This window comes from Cervus elaphus, chromosome 19 (assembly GCF_910594005.1).
Source record: "Cervus elaphus chromosome 19, mCerEla1.1, whole genome shotgun sequence".
In the NCBI taxonomy this organism is placed as follows: domain Eukaryota; kingdom Metazoa; phylum Chordata; class Mammalia; order Artiodactyla; family Cervidae; genus Cervus; species Cervus elaphus.
Window position 1 is genome coordinate 51,742,446 of NC_057833.1, and position 24,892 is coordinate 51,767,337.

The window sequence follows — 24,892 nt, forward strand, 5'->3', positions numbered from 1 at the left end:
TACTGCCAGAAGTGTCTTTTTTGACATTTCTTGCTGGACTCAAATTCTTAAAGAACAAAATCCCCTCTGCTTTAGGGACGGGATAGGAGAGTTAAGAAAAATCTTACTTCTACGTAAGAGTTCCTCCTCGAATCATCTGATCGGTGGGGCCATTAAACTGTCGCCCTTTTTGTAAGAAAAGGGGATTGGAGCAAAACGATCCCTTCAAGTTCTGACATTCTTTTATCTATGCGCTGGGGCCAGTTCCAGGAGGACAGGTTAAACGCGTAAGAGTGAAAAGAAGGATAACAGCGTTACGGGTTTCAGTGTGGATGAGGATAAGCGGAAAAGACAAACCTTGAACTCAGCTTTCTTGCTGAGATTTCCCCCTCAATATTATTTGTTAGGCGGCGCCGCGGACACCTTTGCTCCGCGGTGATTGGCTCGGGGCGGGGACCTCGTGTTTGTCCAATATGGCGGCGCCCAGTGGCGGTGTGAACTGTGAGGAGTTCGCCGAGTTCCAGGTGATGGGGTTTTCCTCACGTGGCAGGCGTACCCCTCCTTTTGTCCCCGGACCCTGTTCCCTGCTCTGGCCTGGGAGGGATATGCGGACTAGTTGTGGCTGAAGCGAGCAGTTCAAGACTCCTTTTTCGAGCCATTGGAGGTCATGGGGGCGCGAGCTTGGCCTTAGGGAAAGAAGCTGCTGCGTTGGGGTCATGGTTCTCCCTACTCCTCCCAGTCCTTGAGTAACTGCACCCAGAAACTCTCGTGGTTTTGCGGTGGCAAAGCCGAGCTCGGCCGGGTGGGTAGGGATTGTAACAACCTTCTAGCCATTCTTTGAACTCAGTTCTTAGCGTCTGTCATTCCCCTCCTATTTTAAGCTGAGCATTTGCAAGAAAGAAAAAAGTGAAGGAGAGCTTGTTTACTTGATAAAACAAAAAAATTTGTTTTACTATTTTGATGGGGTAGAACTTTTGGTGTCTTGGAGGGGCGATTAATTCTAGTACCTGCAATGGTGCTCTGCCTTCCTAACCATTAGAGAAAATACATTTAAGAAAAAGGTTGTATCTTTTATATATTAAAACACCAGAGGTCCGGGGCTAATTATTAACACACGAATTAAAGAACAAGGGGTCTAGATTTTTTACCAAGTTGCTATGAAAGTTCTATACTGTAGTCATAAATCTGCTGCTGTCTTGATAAACAGTTGAATTTAAGTCATGAAAAGGGTATTTTAAACTGGAGATATTGAAAAATCTGTTCATGTATCATTGACCTCTGTAGTAAGCTTTGTTCTTGGAGCCGTTTTTAGGGAGTGATGTTCTTGAAGGTAATCTCAACAGATTGAATTATTTGACAAACATCATTTGACCAAAGAAGTTTGTGTGGGGTCTTTCCACCATTATATACATCCTTTTCACCTTTCAAGCTGCACAGATTAGATCAGCACAACAGCAACAGACTTCAAATGTGATCAGAGTGCCCAAGAGATACAAATATTTGTAAAAATCTTAAATAAGATAGAAAAAAGACTTGGATTCTAACATATATGAAATGTTTAAGATTAACTGGCACATTTGTGGCCTTGGTCTTGTCATATTAGCCCTGTGATCTAACTTAATAAGCTCAAATAATTGAGCAATGCTAGCCTTCAAGTTTGTGAGAAAGAGCCCTGGTTAGGGAATTAAATGTTCCAGGTTCTAGTACTACTCCTGCAATTAACAGCTTTGGGACCTTCAGCAAAAGGCTTAACCCCTTCCATAATTAACTTTTGAATCTGTAAAATAAGATAATGTTAAATAACATTTAAAATTGCTTTCACCTCTGTGTTTATTTGAATCTCTAAAACCAAATTTCTGAGGATCTCTTTGAGCTGTTGAAACATCCAACAGTGCTTGAAGAACACTTTGGATTTTCCTTTGGGCAGTCAGATAAGATGTTATAAGTGGGGCAGAAGCTTAACTGTCTTGGAGAACCATTTTATTCACAGAGATGATATAAATAATGTAATAAAATGAATCTCATTAATGAAACCTGGAGAAGTTTTTAGATTGTTTTTCTAGTACTTTTTCAAATGTGTGATTTATAATGGAGAATTTGTTGTTCAGTTGCTAAGTCGTATCCAACTCTTTGCAAATAATGGAGAATACCCTTGGTTAAAAGTCAGAAGATCCGGTTTTCCAGATCTGGCCTTGGCATATCATTTTACCTCATAGTGAATGAATATAAGAACATTTGCCACTATTGCTTCAGAGGCACAGAAATGTAAAAAGTATATATTTTAAAATGTAAAAGTTTAGTATATCATTTAGGTTTTAATGGATTTTATAAAGTTGTAAACTGATAACTGGCACACTCACAAATTATGAATCAGTTTATATTTTAAGAACTATGAAACCATTACATTGTGTATGTAAATACCTTATATATGAAAAGCCCTGCACTGAATACTGTGGAAGAGAAACAGAAAGTCATGTATTTTTATTATGAAGATTTAGGTACTTTTTTCTCCCAGAATTTTGTTATGAAGATGTTTAAACACTGTAGAAAAATGGAAAGACTTTTACAATGAATACTCATGTACCCAGTATCTGGATTCTACAGTGATTCACTGTATCTACTAAATCACATATCCGTCCCTCTATCTATCTATCAATCCACATTTTTAAATTTTTTTTTTGGATGTATTTCAAAGTAAGTTGCTAGTTTATCGCTATCCTCATATGACCTATTTGTGGTCACAAAGGGAGAGAGGTCTCTGGTGTCTTTTCTTTTACAATGACATCAGTTCTATGGGATTAGTGTCCCATGCTTTATGACCTCATTTAACTTTTTATTGCTTCCCTAAAGGCCCTGTTTCCATACAGCCAGATTGGGTTTTAGGGCTTCAACATATGAAATTGGGGGCAATTGGTGGTGGGGAGGGCATAGTTCAATCCATAACAGATATCTGCTAGGTACCAGGCAATTGGAGAAATTGAGTGAGTAAAATATATAACGAGCTCAAGTCAGGTTATAAAACATGCAGAGGATATTTGGAATATGAGGACAGTGTTATAACAGTTCAGAGAGAACTAAGTCAAAGAGATGTTAATTGAGCTGTGTCTTTGGTGGACAGAACCAGAGTAATTATCAGTAGAAGAAACAGTATGTAGGCAGAAAGTTTTATGTGTTGCGGGGGAAATAGAAAATTGCTGGAATTCTGAATTTGCACAGGGGCACATTTGGATTACACAAAAGATTGGAACAAGGTTATGAAAGGCCTTGAATGCCACTTGTGAGGTTTGGGAGTCAGTGTAGAGTCGGGGAGTTGATCAAAGAGATGCTTTCGGAAGATTTATCACTTCTGCCACAGTCTTTGTGCCCTGTCAGTTTTGCAGTTAGCTTTGCTGTAGCGCTCCTTATCTTCAGTCATTCTTTTCTCTATTAATTTCTCCTCTTCAACCTAATCTCCATAAGGCTATGGCTTCATACTGTTATTAATATCTTCTAAATTTTAGAATCTGAACCATGCATCTAATTTCAGAATTGTATGACTAGATGTAAACTACTTAACATAGCATGGTGGTTGGTGGTGGTTTAGTCGCTAAGTTGTGTCTGACTCTTGCAACCCCGTAGACTGGAGCCCAGCAGGCTCCTCTGCCCATGGGATTCTCCAGGCAAGGATACTGGAGTGAGTTGCTATTCTCTTCTCCAGGGGATCTTCCCGACCCAGGAAATGAACCCGGGTCTCCTGCATTGCAGGCAGATTCTTTACCAACTGAGCTATTCTTTAAAATCCAATCCCAAAGCAATTCTGCTTAGTTAAATCTCTTATCACTGCCCTTATTCGTACATATTCTCTCTCCCCAACCCCTGCCACTTCCAATATACATTTGAACTTAGCTGTCTAGCCATATAGGCCTGCTTTTCCCTGACCACATGATGTTTTGTCATTTCTGTGCTTTTTTTCCCACTTGACACCCTGATATACCTTCTTCCTGACCCTATCTGAGACCCAGTGCGTGTATTACCTGAGCAAAATCAACTGAGCCTTCCTAGGATATGTAAGTTTTCATATTTCTGATAGGAATATTAACTTACAAGATTAATTTTGAGTTGTTTGGTAATTAAATATAGACTGAATAGGCTATTTTCTAGTATCCATGATGGTTTCTTTTGCAACATGCCTAGCTGCTCTCTGGTCCCGTGCCTTGGAGTGCAGAGGACCGCAGACAATTCTGGCAGTTGCAGGCAAGTCTGTATTTCTGGCTTGCGGGAAGCACACTGTGAACATTGTAAAGATGGAGTTTGAGGAACCACATCTTCTAAAAAGAGCCCCATGTGAATGGGATCTACTTCTGCGTACCTTCAGGCAAAGTGAGGAGAAGAAAGGTTAAATTCCAGATCATTCTATGGAGCACATTTTAATTTTACTGTCATGTAATAGACCTTTTTACCTCTCCCTATATACTTTGAAAGCTTCCTAAAATAATAAAAGGGATTACCTAAGAATTAACCTTAGGAATAGAGTGTCGTATAATTGTAATTGTAGGGACAACAGGAAGTTTTCTCTACCCCTCCCTGCTGCTAGATATGCTAGTCCTTTGGTACTAAAGTTGCCTTCCAAGAGGGTGAAATGAATGAAAGATAATGCATGAAATACAATTCCAAGATAAATGCGAGAATAATTTTAAACGGTCAGTCTAAAACTAGAGTTCATGGTATATCAATTTCTTCTTGTTTTGAGGAGGGTGAAAGGAGAAGCTAGAGATAGTACAAAGTTTGAAGAGTTATCTTTTTGCTGTGCTTTGACACTTAGAAGCTGATTTAGGGTTTCAGCTCCTATACAGAGAGAGCCACTGTCTGTATTATCTCTGTGGACTTGTGTTGCAGTTCATTGTATGATGTCTGCTCAAGGGTGTCTTCTTTATATTTTCTTGGTGAATTTGTGAGAAAGAAGGTACATCGTTGGAGCTAGTGTCAGTTAGGCAGTCAGTAATTCATTTTGAATGATACACATGGTTTAATGGCAGGATTTATGTGCCTGCATTAACCTTCATCTGCTCTCAGCCTGTGAGGTCTGCTCAAGCTTTTCTCTAGACCTTGGAGCTGCCTGAAGAGCCCTGGCACTTTTTGTAATAAAGAAATTGGTGCCTAGTGAGGTAGTTTATAGTTCTTTTCCTTTTCTTTTTGCAATTTTGAAACTCCTTCCTAAGTCTTACTCCCTTTCCCCTCCTTGAACTTTTCTAGTATCTTTTTTCCTAACTTAAAAATAGCTTACAATTCTCAGCAATTCCTGAACAAGTACACTATCAGTTTAGAGATTGTCATTATATCATCTTGAATTCAGTTCTGTCCAGTAGAATTTTCTGTGATGGTGGAAATTTGTCCTGTACAATATGGTTGCTGCTACTGCTACTAAGTTGCTTCAGTTGTGTCCGACTCTGTGTGACCCCATAGATGGCAGCCCACCAAGCTCCCCTGTCCCTGGGATTCTCCAGGCAAGAATACTGGAGTGGATTGCCATTTCCTTCTCCAGTGCATGAAAGTGAAAAGTGAAAGTGAAGTTGCTCATTCGTGTCTGACTCTTCGCGACCCCATGGACCACAGCCTACCAGGCTCCTCTGTCCATGGGATTTTCCAGGCAAGAATACTGGAGTGGGGTGCCATTGCCTTCTCTGTACAATATGGTAGCCACTAGCAATATGTGGCTCTTGAGCACTTCTTGAAATGTAGCTCATGCAACTAAAAAACTAAATTTTAAATTTAATTTTAACTAAAATAACCTCATATGGCTAGTGTCTACCATGTTAAAAGCTAAGCACTCGATCCTATATTGATGATTCTTTAGCACACACAGAGAGGACTGATACATTTGAAAATTCACATTTTAGTTTCCATTTGTAATACTTAAATTGTTTGATTCATTACCTTGTTAATGCTGATAAATTCACATTGTTATAAGGAACTTAATAGTATATCCAGGTTCTTTTATCAGAGGGAAAGTTGGCTGTATTGCTAATGATTGTACTCAAACCTGAAGTTCAAAGTAAATCATAATTCTGGGAAATGTGAAGATATATAATCTTTCACCTGCATTGCTATACCAATCTCCTAACTAACCTCTATGTATCTACTCTTGTTCCTGTCTAATCCATTTTCCACAGTTAATACTTTAACCTAAGTAGTCATTTCAGAATACAAATCCTATCACATAACTCCACTGTATTTAAACACTTCATTGGTTCTCTATTTGCTCTCAGGAAAAAGACTAACATCCAAAAGGTGACCTATAATGGTGGACCTCATTTTACATCATACTTTGTCTTACCCTCTATACTTAAGCCATGTTAACTGTTGAGTCCATTAGTAACACACTATTTAAATGACTCCTGTAAAGATGACCCATAATTTCCATCATGTTAAATCTTAGAAGTTAATTTCTGCCCACATCTTTATTTACTTCCAGTAACATTCAACAGGCTTCCCTGGTGGCTTAGATGGTAAAGAACCCACCTGCGGTGCAGGAAACCCGGCTTCCATCCTTGGGTCTGGAAGAGCCCTCGGAGAAGGGAATGGCTACCGAAGCCCAGTATTCTTGCCTGGAGAATCCTGTGAACTAAGGAGCCTGGTAGACTACAGTCCATGGGGTTGCAAAGAGTTGGGCACAACTTCACAACACAGTTGACTGTTCCTGCCTTGAAACCTCTCTTCTGAGTTCTGTGACATCACAGTCTTTTTACTGTAGTTTTACTTTTTAAAATTTTATTTCTTTATTATTTTGTTGGTTGGGATGGGTCTTCATTGCTGCACATGAGCTTTCTGCAGTCGTGGCAAGTGGGGGCTAGTCTCTAGTTTCAATGCATGGGCTTCTCGTTGCCGTAACTTCTCTTGTTGCAGAGCACAGGCTGTAGGGGTGAGGGCTTCAGTAGTTGCAGCATGCAGGTTCAGTAGTTGTGGCTGGCAGGCTCCAGAGCGCGGGCACAGTAGTTGGTGCAGGAGCTTAATTTGCTCTGTGGGATCTTCCCAGACCAGGGATCGAATCCCTGTCTCCTGCCTTGGCAGGCAGGTTCCTATCTACTGTACCACCAGGGAAGTCCCCTCTGTAGTTTTAGATGTTAGAGTTCCTTCTTGATTGTTAACCCCATTTATCACCTATAGTCTCCCTCAGTGATCTCTTCCTGTTTCATGGCGTTAAAGAAGTTAATTTGGAGAATTCCCTGGCTGTCCAATGTTTAGGACTCCAGGCTCTCACTGCTGAGGGCCCAGGTTCACCAACCTCTTAATCAAACTATCTTTATCTCTTGCCTGGACCACCATAGTAGTCTGCTCAGTGTTTCCATTCTCAACTTAGCAGCTGAAGTTGTGTTTTGAAATACTGTTATATCATTCCCTTGCCTAATCCCCTGTTTCCTTTCCTTTAGAACAGAATCCTTAATTGTTTCTGTGGTCTCTCTTGTCCTTCATTTTCTCATCAACTCTGCTCTCACCTAATACCACTTTTTCACTTATTTGCTCCCAGACCACTTGCCTTCTTTTTGTTCTTCAAACATTCCCAAGTTTGTTCTTGCCTCTTAATTTTTGCCTTGTTCCCCAAAATGTCCTTTTAGTTGGCTTATTTGTGTCATTCAGATCTCAGGTCAAATGGTATGTCCTAGAGAGATCTGTCTTGATCTCCCTGTATAACATATTAGCCCCTCAACCCCACTGTTCATCTCATTACTACAGTTTTCTTTTTTGCAGTACTTTTCTGCACTGAAAGTGTCTTGTTTGTTGGGATACTCGTTTATTGTCTGTCTCCCCCCCTGAGAATTTTGCTCCATAAGAGCAAGGACCTTTTCTGTTTTACTCATCATTGTAGCCCTAGTGTTTAGAATGGTGTCTAACATGTACTGCTGCTGCTGCTAGACATTAGTACATATTTTTTGAAGGAAGAGTGAGTTAATGAATGAACTCTGTGCTCTCTCTAATTGCTTCGTATGTTTGAAGAAGAAAGATTGCTGAGGACTCTCATCCAAGGAAAGCTTTATCTGAAAGGTATAAACTTTGGTCTCAGGATCAGTTTGATTTAGACAGGAGGAAAGAAGAGAGTTTAAAGGTTTTTTTGTTTTAATAGGCAAGTTGTGGGAGGTAAAGTTTGCCAGGAAGGTCCCTGTCTACTACTTAACTACTTTTTGCCTCTCTAAATAGTGCTGCCACTGTTTGTTTGGAATTTGCCACTTACTGACATTATATATCCTCTACTGTGTATAAGACATTATTTAATGTGATGCTTGCTTAGTTAGTATGTTGAGATTATCCCCTAAGAATTCCAGGTTACAGAGAATCTTGATACTGTTGACCAAAATAGAAGGATACAAGAAGAGGTGATAAGATAGTAAAGTTAGTTTTAGACCTGACATTTGCCTGTTTTTATTAGTCTAAATTATGAGCCTTCTACAAGCTGTTTTACTTCAAAATTGGATTCTGGAAAAGGATATTAAACTACTAATTAAAGAATAATAGGCTGGTCAAATAAGTTGTGATACCCCCACTGAATGGAATATTTGTGTGTATTAAACATGTCTTCAAGGTAGCAAGGGCAAATGCTCATGGTATAATTTCATAAAGTAGAACTTTTAAATGTTATATAGTGCCACATTTTTATAAAAATATTTGCAGATATGTATAGAAAAAACGAAATAATGGTTAACAATGGATAATTCTATTTTCTTTAAATTTTTTTCTAATTTTCTAAAATTATGTAATTAATTCTTTAGTCATAATAAAAGCTTATTTTAAGAAATGGATGATACAGCAAAGGGAATATAGCCAATATTTTATAACTTTAAATTTAATAAAATCTATAAAAATACTGAACCAATACATTGTATTTTTGAAATTAGTATAATATTGTTAAATCAACTATAATAAAAAATAAGTTGTCACAATTGTATGGTTAAATAATGTATAAAATTCATACTCATGCCAATTTTCAGATGAAAAGCTGTCATTTTTATTATGCCCAATAAATAAATAAATGGATGGAAGAAATGAAGAAGTTGATTTCAATCCTGGATTTAAGTTTGGCAAAGAAGTAGGTTCATATATTGAAGGAGGTAGAGAATCAAGCAAAAATGGTTTAATACACATTAATATTAAATGTTAACTTGTTAGATGTTTTCAGTAAATAAGAGTTCTAGTATTATACACTTCTGTTTTCTTGATGATTTTCAGTGATTGTTTTGTGTGGCTGGGGTGAGGTGGGAGTGGATTAAAAGGGAAAGAAAAGGGTATATACTAGAAACTTTCTAGAGTTTATATTATCTGGAGTCAGGAGGTAGCTGATGCTCAGCCTTTCTAGTGACAAGTGAGAAGTACCCTAATCAGAATGTGGGGTGAAGGGACTATACCGGGTTGGAGTACTCATTAGAGTCTTTCTTAGTCCCCTGCCCTTTTGATATTTTTATTTTGATGATTGTTTTTTGAGAGTTGGAGCCTCTTTTAGAGGGGAGAGATCCTTGGGAAATGTGAACCTGGGTAACTGAGAAAAGGTAAAGCAAATTTCTCCTTGTTCTATGAACACAAAAACCACAAAGACTTTTCTAACAGTGTACTTTTTTTTGTTACAAAAATAATATGTACTCATAGTAAAAAACTAAAAAACAAAAAGCCTAAAGGCAGGGGGGTACCTAAGAGAGTATAGATTAATTTCTGCATAGTCACTGCTGATGGTTTCTTATATATCTTTCTAGAAGTTTTCTATCTAGCACCACATTTTAGAGAGATAGAGAATAGAACAAGCAATTATGTTGGATTGTATTGGACAAGTTGAAGTAATCAAGTTCAGTAGAATCCTTTCTGGCTGTATGCTAGAGATAGATAGAAAGAACACACGGTTGTGTTTTGCACCATGTGCCAGCAAATGGGGTTTACAAATGAATAAAAAAATCTTTACACTTAAGACAGTCACATTTGGGCCAAGGAAACAGAGTTGTGCCAAGTGTTAGAATTACTATTACATAACCTACCTATCAGTCTTTATTAATAAAGATTTTTCTATGGTTATGCTGTATATATCATGGTGTCCCCACTCCTAATATATAGTGTTGTAACATATCCAAGAGCTTTAATTATTTATTTTTGCTTACCTGGTCTTATCACTTAACTTTCCATTCAAATTATTATTCTTTTATTTTAAATATTATGTAGGAATTACTCAAGGTGATGAGGACGATTGATGACAGAATAGTACATGAATTAAACACTACGGTTCCAACAGCTTCCTTTGCAGGGAAAATTGATGCCAGCCAAACCTGTAAACAACTTTATGAGTCAGTAAGTGTATCTTTTGAGTCTTTTGTGCTTCCTTTATGTCTTTCTTTGCAGGCAAAATAAGAAATCAATTAACATATAATTAAACTGTGGAAAAAGAATGGAATCTTCACGTTTTCTTGCCCACACCTGAAGGTGTGTAAAAGTTTTGATCCAGTTTCTACAAACTAAAGAAAATGTGTGATCTTAAGCAATAGTCTGGGAAGATATGGTTCTAAGAAATGGGGAGATATGGTTCTAAGAAATGAAAACAGTCTCCCCTTGTGGGCAGACTCTAACTTAAGGAAACCTTATACATCAAAGAAAACAGGAGAGAATGAAACAGTCAAGTAAAACAGTGAGGTAAAAGTGGGGTCTTCGAATGAATCAGTGTTGAAAAAGCTAGACAGCTGAAATAAGGAAGAATTAAAACCCTTCGCACTTTCTGTATCCTCTTTCTTACCTTACTTATCAGGAAGGGGAAAAGAAACATTTGGCAGGAGAGAAGGAAAAGCCACAGATAAATTGTCCTACCAAGGGTACATGTTCAATCCCTGGTCAGCTGTGCAGGGATCTGGCAAGCTGTGCAGCCTAAAAAAAAAAAAGATGAAAAGATGAAAATTTTAGACCGAAAGAAGTTCTCAAAGCTGTGGTAAAATAAAATAAAACTGGGAAGTTCTAGGTATACCCACTTTAGACTCGTTTTGAATCATTCTCCTGCCCTACCCCAAATGTCTTAATTTCAAAATTGCTTTCCCCAAATCAAAGGAAGTATGGTTATGATATGGTTATCCTTCAGGATTTTTCTCCTCTAACCACAGTTTTACCATACTGAGTTTCTTAATAAATATCTCAATTCCTTTGATAAACACTTTATGTATCAGAAATAATTCTCATGTGACCAAATCCTCAAGCATCTGATACTGATGAGCCAATAAACCTGGTTTTGTGTTATTTTTTCCTCTGGTAGGCTTATGTCACACCAACTATTACTCTTATCAGGTGTCCTCATTTCTTCAACTTACATGTATAGAAGTCCATGCATGTTCCTCTTGCATATGCTCTTAGGTTTGAATCTTATTGAAGGATGATCTTGAAAATATAATTGAATATGCTGAGTAAAAGATGATATACCCAGTCATTCCTCTTTACATGGTTGTGGGTTCACAGAGGGTCTAATATGAAGGATAAGTAAGCAGGTGAGGGTAGGAGCATAGTCAGCATCCAGAAATGTATCCGTAGGGAAGGTGCCAAGTTAAGGAGGGGAACAGTGGAGGAAAGCCCAACTGAGGAAGGAGACTGGTGAGAGACCAAAAGAGAATTACTGAATATTTAACAAAATGTATACAACTTGAATTTGATTTTAAGATGTAGACAGAAAAATGAGAATGTTGTGTTAAAGTTCTAGTTGATGCTAATGCTGTTTGATCAGTTGCTGGCGGAGTTAGACAAACTATCAAAGTAATTAACTAGCATTTAGCATCTGAGTAATATATTGAGTCATGCTGCCTCTAAATTTTAGAGGTGGAAAGGGGTATTAGCAATTATTTACTCATAATTCATAATTTTACAAAAGAGGGAACTGAAGCCTGGGAATGCTAATTATTTAGCCAGTCTCACACAACGTCAGGGAGAGTTTCTTAACTCTGACGGTATTCTGTCTGGGGGAGAATAGTTCTGTACCCTCAATGCCTCTTTTAATTTTCTGTAATTATACCTGAAGGAGTTAATAAGTAACAGATGTAGCATACCAGCTAGTAAATATGGGCCTTGAGACTGTCCTTGCAAATCCTAAATGTTACAATGAAAAGAATTAGCATATTAGAGAAATTTACTATAGTTGGGATTAATGTCTATTTGGCAATTCCTTTTACATGAGTACAACTTATAAGTAATGTACTTTTAGTATTACTCTCTAGAAATATAAAGATTTATTCTTTCCTGATATCTATTAGACCAGTAGTTCTTAATCACAGGGTTCCAATATAATCATCTAAGAGATCTATTTCAAATAACTTAGGAAGACTGCTTATAGAATAGTTGTCAGTCCTATATTTTATGTATTTAAGATATACATAATGGTTCGGTTATTTCTATTACAACTGTCAATAGCATAGCATTAAGGTATTCTCCCTTTGGACTGAAAAAGGAATGATATAACGTGATTACATGGAGCAAGCCAGCATTTAAATTTTAGTTGGAGGTGAACCACTGTTAGCACAATTGATGGAATCAATAATCTCTACTTCATTTACAGTCTTTCCTGGTTGATACTTTAAAAATCCTGAAAAGAGTTCTGTCTGACATAGGTAAATGTAGCATTCTTTTGTTTTTCTTTATTGTAACTAAAGACTTTTCTACATCACTTGCTTTATAACTTTTTGCACTTGTTGACAACATGAGGCTGGGGGAAAAAAATGAAAGGACAAAACGAAAGAGCAGCAATAGTACGTGGCTCAGAAAGTGTGTGTGAGTAGGTATAAGGTAGATGAACACACAGATGCAATAATGGGAGAGAAAGGGATTCAGAGAGAGGGAGACTGAGATGAGAAGCCCATCAGGAGGAGTGTGGGAAGAGAAGCAAGGAGGCCTGGGAGCATAGTGAGGAAAAGGACAACCCAGCCTCTCACTTCCACCCTCACAGCTCCCACCTTTGATCTAGCTCATTCAGCACAAACTTCTCTTCCATAGACTCAATTTTTAAAAATTATTTTAGAAAGTCTTACATTTCTGTAGTCTAAAATTTAAAAATACTGAAATGTGACAAATTGGTGTGATTTTATCATATTTTTTTTCCCTGTTTCTTTCTTTGTTCTTTTAGTTGATGGAGGCCCATGCCAGTAGGGACAGAGTCATAAAAAACTGTATAGCTCAGACCTCATCAGTAATAAAACAGCTCCGAGAAGAGAGAGAAAAGAATTTGGATGATTTAACGTTATTAAAGCAACTTAGAAAAGAACAGACAAAGGTAAGTTGAATAAGGTTACATTTCTAAGGCAAGGTTTCCAAACTTAGCCTTCAAAATAAAAGCAGTTTTTAACGTGAAAAATCCAGAGTAAGATATGCTTATTACTTAAAATGACCAGGAGATTAGTACTTCATTCTTAATGGGTTTTATTTTATTGCACTTCAGTGTTAATTGGTTAATTAATGTGCATTTCATGATTGTATGTAATGTAGCAGCTTAAGCTAAAAAAGCATGTAATCATGTTATTTCCATTCACTTATATATTCTACAGTTAAAGATATAAGGATTAATACAGATCAACACCATGTTAAAATATCTGTAGAAATCACATCTGAGTCTTGAATTGAGAAGAAACATTTTTAAAATATATTTACAGTTTAAAAATATTTACCTCTGGTTTCATCTGTAGAAACCTGCTAAATGTAATATAGATGTTTAACTTCAGGATATTACCCTCTTCAGCCATAAAAATATAGTACAGTACAGCAGGTACCCTAGAGCCTCCTTACGTTTATTTCTTTGCTATGGAAAAGATGGTATGGGTCTTTGATTCTTTTTAGACTCTCCTTTGTTTCTATTTCATCTCCCATCCCTGCCATTTTCCCTTTTAGGAAAACAACAAACGTCCACTGAATGATATGTCAGAGAAAGCCTTATTTTCTAAAGTCAGCTATAATGTAGATCAGTGTGGACTTCAGGGTAGAGTTAATGAGGCAGAGCTGTTTCTTTATAGCCCTTAAATGTGGCATGTCAAGAAAACAGTGGAAATGTATACCATGTTTTATTTTCTGGACTGCATTACTGTCTTTTGGTGAGGGAATAGCTCAAGGGGTCACTTTTTATTCTGATACAATTTCGAACTCTCAGAAAAGTTGCACAAATAGTACAGGGAACTCCCATGTACCCTTTACCTATATTCACCTTTTGTTTACATTTTGCTCCACCTGCTTTACAATTCATTCTCTCCACCCTTTCTACCCTTTCCTCCTTCCCTCACTTTTTCCCTGTCTTCCTCCCCCTCCCTCCATACACATTTTTTTTTCTTACCATTTTGAGAATATACTGGGCACATTATACTCTTTTACCCCTACGTATGTTGGTTATTCCCTAAGAACAGGGGCTTTCTCTTACATGCTGTTGCTGCTGCTTAGTCCTTCAGTCATATCCCAACTCTGTGACCCCATGGACTGTAGTCTGCCAGGCTTCTCTGTCCATGGAATTCTCCAGGCAAGAATACTAGAGTGGGTTGCCATGCCCTCCTCCAGGGGGTCTTCCCAATCTATAGATCAAACCTGGGTCTCCTGCACTGCAGGCAGATTCGTTACCACTGAGCCACCAGAGAAGCCCTTCTCTTAACATGACCACTGTATAATTACCAAGATCCTGTCTGCATTTTAAGATGGCATAATAAGTGACTTACCGGTCCTTGCATGTCGGGTAACTGAAAATCCAGTGTGAGATAGAATCATGTTTTCATACTGAACAAGTTGTGAAGTTTGCTCTTTGTTTAGTGGATGTAGCCAAATTTTGCAAAGGGGACCTTGCTGTCTCTCTCAAGTCTTGTCTTTTGCTGCACACAGGTGAGTGTGTGCACTTTCTTAGCCATCCTGCTGATACAGTGTGTCTCACTGGGTACAGAATTCATCCACTATCTTTACTGTGCCCTTTGTTCATGATGACTGCTTCAGCCCTGTGTTTCACACCTGTTCATTCATTAGTCAGCAGTGGGTTCTTCAGTGAACTTGGGCTGTAAAGGTCATCTTAGGAGGCGTTTTGGAAACCAGGCAGTGAGTTATGAAAGGTAGTTTTCTAGCCTGTGACATTACATGGGACTATAGTAGAAGGTAACCGTGGGTAGTACTTAAGCAAATAAGGAAGCTTGAATTTTTTCAAGTTTGCTATGAAGGTTATGGAATTAGAAAGAGGCAGCTCTTAAAGATGTTCCAGCTCTACCTCATCATATTCTATATGTGGAAACAGACTCAGAGATACTGACCTCCCCAAAGTCACAAACTAGTAAGTAGTGGGATTGGACTTGTTTCCATCTCTTCCGACTCTGAATTCAGTCAGTGTTTTTGTTGTGACTAATAGTCAAATAGTTTATTTGCATACGATGCCAATCTGAAAGTTCCCAGTTCTTTACCCTAACCCTTACCTCAAAAAAGCCTTGCTGGAACTATATATCTACTGTCACCTGTTCATAGCCTTTGAGAAGAATTTTACCTGTGTAAGACCCAGAGCCTCAAAAACAACTATCTCAAAGGTAGCATTTTGTTGGTGCCACTGAAATTGTATTAGAAGCTGGCTGCCATGTTCAAGAATAGAAGAAACATTGATTATAAAGGCAGATAGCTCTGAGGAAATCCATCTACCACTTGGAGGTTTTGTAATCTTGTAAATTAATCTGAAACTTCTGAATTTCAGTTTGTAAAATGGAGTTGATACTTAATATCTTTAATTTTATTTTGGGGGGTAAGGATTAAATTGTATAATATATGTAAGAGGTAGCATATTGACTGATATAAAGTAGCAGATTCTTTCCTCTTTGAATCTCTGGGACTCCATATTCGTTGCATTAATTCTTTCTACAATATCCACCCAACCAGTGGTTCCTCCCTTTTGTTTAACCAGTCTTAAGAGAATTGAGGGGATGTACAGTCTTATGTGTCAGTGCATTCTCTTTTTGGACAGCTGTAATTATTCAGATATTTTCTTATTGTGAGAATCTGTCTCCTTGTAACATGTAATGACTGATCCTTAATCATCCCTCTGGATAAGTTTAAACCCATTTCTACAGGACACTCATTTAAATATTTGAGAGCAATTATAAACACTGTCTTAGTGGCCTGTTGTAACACTGTTCTTTGAAGTTGTTACTTCTTTGGCAGAAAATCCAGGCTTTGACAGAGCAGTGAAGCTTTAATGAGTTCTATGTCTATAAATAGCTGATTAAAATCTGAAACTGAGGTTCTCTTTAAGCAGGTGGGCTTCCTCAGGCTTGTTACTGCTCTGCAGCACAGCAGACACGCTGTCCTTCCTTGGTCATGGTTTAATTGTATATTCTGGTGCATACTCCTGACACCAGGTTTTGAGTCTAAGAAGGGAGTTTACAAGGAGCGTTGAATCAGTACATATCCAGTCTTATTAGTGTTAGATGCACATTTCTCAAACCTCCTGTCTGAGCTGTACTCCGAATTTATGGTTAGGTGCTTTGGTCTGGGTCCCCACCTCTTTGTTGCCCTAATCTTGTCTAATTCTCTGGCATTTTTTCCCCAAAATCTCCTGGCCTGAGGACATCATCCTGCTGTTATCTTCTTGGCTGCCTCAACCTGTAGTTCATACTTTTTTTCTGCTAATTTTCCTGTTTTCTGCTAATTTTCCTGAATACTTCGAGGTTCTTCCTCTTGGAACTAGTTAGCTTCCTTCCTGTCAAGTCTCTCTGAGCAGAGGCGACTAGGAGTATGATGGGTCCTGCCATCTGGACCTGGCAGTGGGATTGGCTATTTTTCTGATGGAGTTATTAGGTTGGCAGTTAAAAAGAAAGTTAGAAAGACTTTTTAGCATTTTAGCCTCAGACCTCTGGCCGTATGGTTAAGGTATGGAAAATTCATCCCTTTCTCAGTTACTTGAGCCTTTTATATCCCCTTTCTCTGTTTTTCTTCCTATTTCTTTTTTCTTTTATTCAAATCAGGTTGCCACCTCCTTGTCCTTTTTTTGTTTTGTTTCTCTGTGCTATCTTTGCAAATCTATGTTGTAGATCAATAAGTCAAACTGGAATTACTGAGTTAAAGGACATGGGAATTTACATTTTTGCTAAGTCTTACCAAATTGCTCTCTGTACAAGTTACAACAATTTGTACTCCTACAAAAAATATATATGTGAGTGTATCTTTCCCCATACCCTCACTAATACTAGATTTTATAGGAATTATCAGATTTCTTCTGTAAAAAATTTTTTTGGTCATGTTATGACTTAATTTGCATTTCTTTTTGCATAAGTAAGATTGTACATTTAAAAATAGGTTTATTGGCCATTTGTTTTTCTTCTGTGAACTACCTGAGCTTTTGAGTTTTTTTTAAAGCTGTCAATAATATGCAGCAATGCTTGAGAACTGTGGCTTTATAAGATTTAACAATTGGTTAAATACAAGAATATCAAAGAAGGTTTTGAAATCTAGCCTAAGTATTGACAAAAAAATGCAGGAGCAGCAGCTGGTTTTGTTAGGAAAATATTATAGAGTTTGGTTTTAGTTCTTTAAATTTTCATAACTTCATTTTTGTTTTCCTTTTCTTGCAGTTGAAATGGATGCAGTCAGAACTGAATGTTGAAGAAGTGGTAAATGACAGGAGCTGGAAGGTATAAAATGATGTTCATTCTTGGAGGGAACTAGGAGGGGAAACAGAACTAGCAAAAGGAAACAAACCAAGGGAGGAGGGAGTAAAGAGTGCCTTGGGCACTTAAGAATAAATGTCCTTGATTTACAAGCAATTGAAGGTTTTAACTTTTTAGAGGGATGGGAGTTGCAGTTAGAATTCAAATAGAGCCATTTTATTTAAAAAAAAGTAGCCTTTCAGTCTCATGGTAGAATTGTATGGTTGTCATGGTAACAGAATTGGAGACATTCTATATGATTCCTACTATTAATTATGGACTATTTGATATTTAGAGTTATTAGTTCTTAACTCAGAGCCTTCAGTCAGGTTATTTAAGTTAGCCTTTCTGTGATTAGTTATTTCCATAAATTTTCATGTCATTAACTACCCTTCACAGTTGCTTGTTTTCTAACATATCTGATCATGAAACTTTTTTTGTATATAGTTTCACTGGTATCTGGTAATAGGGCTTTTTATGGCTCCTAGATTCATTCACATGCTCCTTATTACCACCTGCTGTTGCTGCTTAGTTGCTTTACTCTGTGTGATCCCATGGACTATAGCCCGCCAGGCTCCTCTGTCCGTGGGATTCTCCAGGCAAGAATACTGAAGTGGGTGCCATGCCCTCCTCCAGGGGATCTTCCCAACCCAGGGATCGAACTTGGGCCACCTGCATTGCAGGCAGATTCTTTATCACTGATCTACCAGGGAAGCCCTATTACCGCCTACATGATTCTAATTAGGAATTAGACTGGGGGACCAGGATCCTAGGACTTTAAATGTAGTTAAAAAACACAAAATTCTGACTTTTTAGTTTTCTGGAAAAGTATGTTTACATGTCCTCTCTAAAACTTCAAAGATTTCCAAAGGGCAAAATCTATTAAATCTGAAAGAATGAACTGAAAATTGTTTTATCCTTTGAAATTAACTGATGGAATTGGGCTGAATCCAGACGAAGGTCAACAAAACCAAAAACTAGAGTGTACCAACTTGCAGAACCCTGGATAAACTGCAAAATACAAATTGACTTTCTTTGCTTTATCACATTTATTTATCCTATACTTTTTGCCAAAATTTCGTATTTCTGCCCTTTCTACCTATGTGATAAGATGTTTGCTCCTTGAAAGATTTTGGCAAAATTTGTCCATTTCTATGCTCTGGAGAGATAATATTTACTCTTGGGATGGGATGAGGGTGGGTACAATGAAATCTGGTTTGGAAAACCCAGTGCAGGGATTGATGTATGTAAAATGTAGTAGGAAAAGTGAAGCATTTTTGGATTTGGTATTACTTTAAAAGAAAATATACTCCATCCACTCTACATAAAATGAGGCTATTTGTTTTCAAGGGAAGAAATTGTAGCCATGGTGCAATAGGCCAGCAAAAATGGTTAAGAAGTTATTTAGGAAAAGGATTTGGAGAGGCTCAACCAGGTTGTGTATATCATACCAACCAGTGTGTCAAAACCACTAAGCTGAAGCCTCCTCTGATCTGAGCATTGGGAACTCCAGGGATATGTCAGACCTAGGAGCTGTAAGACAAAAAGGCCAGAAAGAGTCTATATAATTTCTTAATGTTCTAATTGTGAGATACATATGCCAAAGAGCATGTAACATGTCAAATGTAAAGAATATTAGTAAAATGAATGTGTATCTACTGCCCAGCTTAAGAAATTGAATACCAGTATCCTACATAGATTTTTCTTTTATTTTTATGCTAGTCCATTTTAGCCAACATGGGTTGGTTTCTTTGGTGGGTTTTTTGGTTTGTTTTTTTACCTAAAAATGGTTTGTTCCTTACATCAGTGAAGTATGAGAGTAAATTCTGAGAAAAAATGTTTTAGATTTTTATAATTTTTTAAATTGGATACAAAATTCTTTAGACACATGATTAATTTTTTTTTAAATATTAAAAGATATACAATAAAAATTATACTCTCATGCCTCTCTAATTTTTACCACCTTCTTTCCCTTTCCTCTGAAAGGATGTATATGCTTTCAGATATTTGTAACTTTAAAATTTTGTTTGTATGTGTACACACATATACATATATTTTCTTCTTTATCAGACAAATGGAAGTGTATTTTTCTTAATATATCTTGGAGATCTTTTCAAATTAGGATGTAAAGAGCTTTCTTATTCTTTTTTTATGCTTGTTTTATATTCCATCAAATGGCTGTACCAAAATTTTTATTTAACACAGTCCATATAACAAGTAATCTTAGAATGTTTTTAACATTTGTATTTGTTTAGTTTTTAGGAAGCAAGGTAAATAAAACAAAACATTACATAAATTTGTACAATTTAGCAAAAGACTGGACTTCCCTTCCTGCATGGTAGAACCATCTGGCACTCATTTAGAAAAGCATGACAGATATCTAAATAAAATCTACATTATAGAAGAATTTAATTTTATCTTAAAGTTAATTTAGATATTTTGTCAAACTGTCTAAAATATGTTAATGGAATTAAAATATTTGTGAGTTACTAAGTAAGCTAACTTGTGATGATTTTTGTCCTTGAATAATTTAAATTTTATTAAAATAATGAAAATTATATTATAAATGAATATCAAGGCATTCTGTGCTCTTCAGTTCAGTTCAGTCTCTCAGTCGTATCCAATTCTTTGTGACCCCATGGACTGCAGCATGCCAGTCTTCCCTGTCCATCACCAACTCCCAGAGTTTACTCAAACTCATGTCCATCAAGTCAGTGATGCCATCCAACCATCTCATGCTGTCATTCTCTTCTTCCACCTTCAATCTTTCCCAGCATCAGGGTCTTTTCTAGACTAGGCACTGTGTTCTTAGTGCCTAGTAAGTCAGTTTGAATTGGTGAGGAAACACCTCTGTTTCCTAAACCTGTTGACTTGGGACAAAGAAGATTATGAAGTGAAGTGAAAGTCACTCAGTTGTGTCTGACTCTTTGTGACCCCATGAACTATACGGTCCATGGACTTCTCCAGGCCCAAATACTGGAGTGGGTAGCCTTTCCCTTCTCCAGGGGATCTTCCCAACCCAGGGATCGAACCCAGGCCTCCTGCATTACAGGTGGATTCTTTATCAGCTGAGCCACAAGAGAAGCCCAAGAATATTGGAGTGGGTAGCCTATCCCTTCTTCAGTGGATCTTCCCCACCCAGGAAATTGAACTGGGGTCTGCTGCATTGCAGGCAGATTCTTTACCATCTGAACTATTAGGGAAGCCCCAGAGAAGGTTATATTCACCCAAAATTTCAGGTCTAATTTATACAGTGACTCAGTGACCTTTGTTTCTGTTCACATGTCTTAGGTGTTTAATGAACGCTGCCGAATTCACTTCAAGCCTCCAAAGAATGAATAAAAAGATACTTTTTTTTTTTAAGATGGACTGGGTCATCTCATAAAGAGTCAAGCATGACAGACATCAACATGGTGGGCTTCCCAGGAAGATTTCTGAGCCAACAGTCCAAGACCTTTTATTGATTTCAGCCCCACTTAGCCAAGACCTCACATATAAATAATTCTGATAATTATGGAGAAATCAACTGCTATTTTATACTGATTCTGTAAAAAAAAAAAAAATGTTTTGTAACTATTAAAATAATTTTCTGACTCAGTGTACATAATTATTTGATTGTTTTCCCAGTTGAGACAGTAAGTTCTTGTAAGAGTATTTGAATACAATTTCAGTACGTAATTTGATTTATATTGTATCTTTTTGAATTTTACAAATTTATTGACATCAGTGTAGACCTTTTTGGTCATTGATGGTTTTATCTCTTATTTATCTCTAAGTTTATTGCTCGTAAGTTAAAGGGCAGTAATATGGCCTGGATAGTGTTCAAGGAAACTCTTAGTACCTTATTTTTATATGCAAAAACTATTGTTGGGTGGAAATATTTTCCTGGATAATGTTTCTGTGGACAGTGAAAAGGAAAACAAAGGAAAACAAATTCAGAAAATGGAAAAGTAGAAGATGGCTTACATGATGGACTTCTAGTACAGGATGATTGTATTCATTTTTCTGTTGCTGTTTAACAAATTTAACAGCTTAAAATCACTTCTGTTTGTTATCTTACAGTTCTATAGGTCAGAAGGCTAGGAAAGCTTGGCTGAGTTTCCTGCCTGGGGTCTCACAGGCTGCAATCAATTTGTGACTGGGCTCTTGTCTGGAGTCTCCAGGGGAAGAACCTGCATCCAGGCTCATTCAGTTGGTAGAATTCAGATCCTTTCAGTTCTAAGACTGAAGTTCCTGATACCTTGCTGGTTCTCATCAGCCACTCTGAGCTTCTAAAAGCCACCCACATTTCCTGAGGAGGCTATGGTCTCCTCCCTTTTCAAGCTAGCAACGGTGCATTGAACCCTCATTCTTGGGATCTGACTTCTTTTTCTGCTATAAGCCAAACAAACTGCTTTTAAAGGGTGCGTATTAGTTTTACCATAATAATTTTCCTTTGTTTTAACTTTAAGTCAACTGATTACAACTTTAGTTATATCTGCAAATCCCTTTTTCTGGGTAATGTAACATCACAGATGTAGTGTCTCATGTTCACAGTCTGAGGAATTAGAGTGGGGCATCTTGGAGAGCCGTTCTAGAAGCCTGCCTACCACAGTTTAAACGCAAGCCTCCTGGCTCTGGCACAGTTAGATCAACACTCCCAGAAGGGTTGTGGATAGGCTTGTGTGTTCAGTATGTTGATTGTCAGGTTGTGCACTAGAGCATTTTGAGCATTTACCATGGATTAGATACTGTTGTAGTTGAGAATATTGATAAACAAGACCTACTTTTTTTTAACAAGACCTACTTTTGTGAAGATTATATTATAGTCTTTCAACAAGAAAAAAATTGCCTTGTGCCAGCAATGAAAAAGATTTTCTATAGGACTTGCCTGTTATTGAATGGTACATGACAGAAAAAGTGAAAAAAGTGAAAGTCACTCAGTTGTGTCTGACTCTTTGCAACCCCGTGGACTGGAACCCTCCAGACTCTGTCCCTGGAATTCTCCAGGCAAGAATACTGGAGTGGGTTGCCATTCCCTTCTCCAGGGGATCTTCCTGACCCAGGGATTGAACTTGGATCTCCTGCATAGCAGGCAGATTCTTTACTGTTTGAGCTACTGAAGAACCCACAGCTGATGACAGCTGATGTTTAATAATTATTAGATGTATGAGTGAATTAAATGGATTCATGCAAGAATAAAAATAAGACTCAACAAAGTTGTCCAACAGGGAATTCAGAACCAGAATCATTGGAAAAGATTCATAACAGCCTTTCCAGCATTTCACGTCTGCTCTAAAGTACTGTCTAGCTAATCCAATTTTAGCAGGATGCTTGAATCATTCCAATATTATGAAAATGTAATTATGGTATGGATGACTTTTAGTGTAAATGAATATTAGTGTGTTTAGTTTGTGATGAATGGCATTTAAAGCCTCCAGTTTTTAAGAAACAGGTGGTGCATTGCTTTTGAAAGTTGATTTGTGTGCTGAAACAGTGTCTTGCATGTAATTGCTGCCTTACAACAATGTATTGATTTTGTTGCTTGAAGGATAGGTAAGTATTAGTCACTCAGTTGTGTCTGAGTCTTTGTGATCCCATGGACTATATCCCTCCAGGATCCTCTCTGCATGGATTTCTCCAGGCCAAAATACTGGAGTGGGCAGCCATTCCCTTCTCCAGGGGATCTTCCTGACCCAGGGGTCAAACCTGGGTCTCCTGCACTTCAGGCAGATTCTTTACTGTCCGAGCCACCAAGGAAGACCCTGAAGGATACGTAAGATAGCCAGAAAGAGAGAAAAAACAAGGTACAAAGTTCAGAGAAGAGTTTGGCCCTTTCACTGCAAAATGGAAGATAACCATAAAGGAGATACTGATGATAACCCATTTGCAAATTCTTTTAACAAGTATTTGAGTGCCTTCCACAATAGCGCTAATCAGTTTCACTACTAATCAGTGAACAAAATATATTAAAAAAATGTTTTGCTCTCAAAGAGCTTTCTTTCTCAAAGAACCAGTGACAGACTATTTTCTTGGGCTCCAAAATCACTGCAGATGGTGACTGTAGTCATGAAATTAAAAAATTCTTTCTCCTTGGAAGAAAAGCTATGGCAAGCCTAGACAGTATATTAAAAAGCAGAGACATTACTTTGCCTGACACAGGTCTGTCTAGTCAAAGCTATGGTTTTTCCAGTAGTCATGTATGGATATAAGAGTTGGACCATAAAGACAGCTGGGAGCCAAAGAACTGATGTTTTGAACTGTGGTGTTGGAGAAGACTTGAGAGTCCCTTGGGCTGCAAGGAGATCAAACCAGTCAATCCTAAAGGAAATCAGTCCTGAATATTCTTTGGAAGGACTGATGATGAAACTGAAGCCTCAATACTTTGGCTGCCTGATGCGAAGAGCTTACTCAGAAAAGATCCTGATGCTGGGAAATATTGAAGGCAGGAGAAGAGGATGACAGAGGATGAGATGGTTGGATGGCATCTCCAAGACAACGGACATGAGTTTGAGCAAGCTCCAGGAGATCGTGAAGGACAGGGAAGCCTGGTATGCTGCAATTCATGGGGTCACAAAGAGTCAGACACAACTGAGTGACTAAACAGCAACAAAGAGCTTCATGTAGTAAGGGGAGACAAACAATAGAAAACAATTACATAGTGTGCTAAGGTGATAAAGTTCCACTCCCTCCCCACCGAAAAGCAAGAAATCAGAAATGGAGATTGCAAATGACTGTTCAGCTAAGAGAATATTATAATGCTGTTGATCTTAGAAAAGTGAATTAGAGAATGAAGTGTATCAAATACGTATAGTAAAAAGGAAGTTTTCTGAAATTCCTTGGCTGGACCAGTGGTTAAGACTCTGAGCTTCCACCACAGGGGATGCAGTTTCCATCCCTGGTCAGGGAACTACATCCCACATGTGGTGGTGCAGCATGGTAAAAAAAAAAAGTTTTCTAACAAGTCAGTCTCTTTCAAGTTATGCTCCAAACATACTAGTTTGGGAAACAGAGTGATAATATACCTAGTGCTACTGCAGAGGACTCTGCTTCTGTGCCACACTACCTACATAAGACCATCCAGGAATAACTTGTAAACTGGGAGATTAGTCAAAGTTGTGGTCTCATTTCAAATTAAGAAAAATGAACATTCTGCCTAGAGATGGGTGATCTGATCAAATACATTAGAGATCATTTTGGTTACTCATGATTTCTGTGTGCATTTAGCCTTCTAGATAAGCCTTGATTGTTTCTTTAAAAAAAAAAAAAAACGTATTTAGTTGAGTATAAACATTGAAGAGCAAAAAAACCCAAAAAGG

At 37.7% G+C, this 24,892-nt stretch overlaps 1 protein-coding gene across 1 annotated transcript; it reads left to right on the forward strand.

The window, feature by feature from the left end:
* The first annotated feature begins 291 nt into the window (after positions 1-291).
* Positions 292-21,191, forward strand: MIX23 (mitochondrial matrix import factor 23). Its single transcript, XM_043874615.1, has 5 exons — positions 292-503; positions 10,153-10,278; positions 13,076-13,222; positions 17,520-17,579; positions 20,886-21,191. Exons 1-5 carry the CDS (start codon positions 453-455, stop codon positions 20,934-20,936), a joined length of 435 nt encoding a protein of 144 aa, XP_043730550.1. The 5' UTR covers positions 292-452; the 3' UTR covers positions 20,937-21,191.
* Positions 21,192-24,892: the final 3,701 nt, after the last annotated feature.

What these genes read in the sequence shown, in the direction of transcription:
- MIX23 (XM_043874615.1), top strand. Translation starts at nt 453, where the DNA reads ATGGCGGCGCCCAGTGGCGGTGTGAACTGTGAGGAGTTCGCCGAGTTC. An exon ending in GTAAACAACTTTATGAGTCA is followed by an intron (nt 10,279 to 13,075) that starts GTAAGTGTATCT and finishes TTGTTCTTTTAG; the next exon opens with TTGATGGAGGCCCATGCCAG. An exon ending in TTAGAAAAGAACAGACAAAG is followed by an intron (nt 13,223 to 17,519) that starts GTAAGTTGAATA and finishes CTTTTCTTGCAG; the next exon opens with TTGAAATGGATGCAGTCAGA.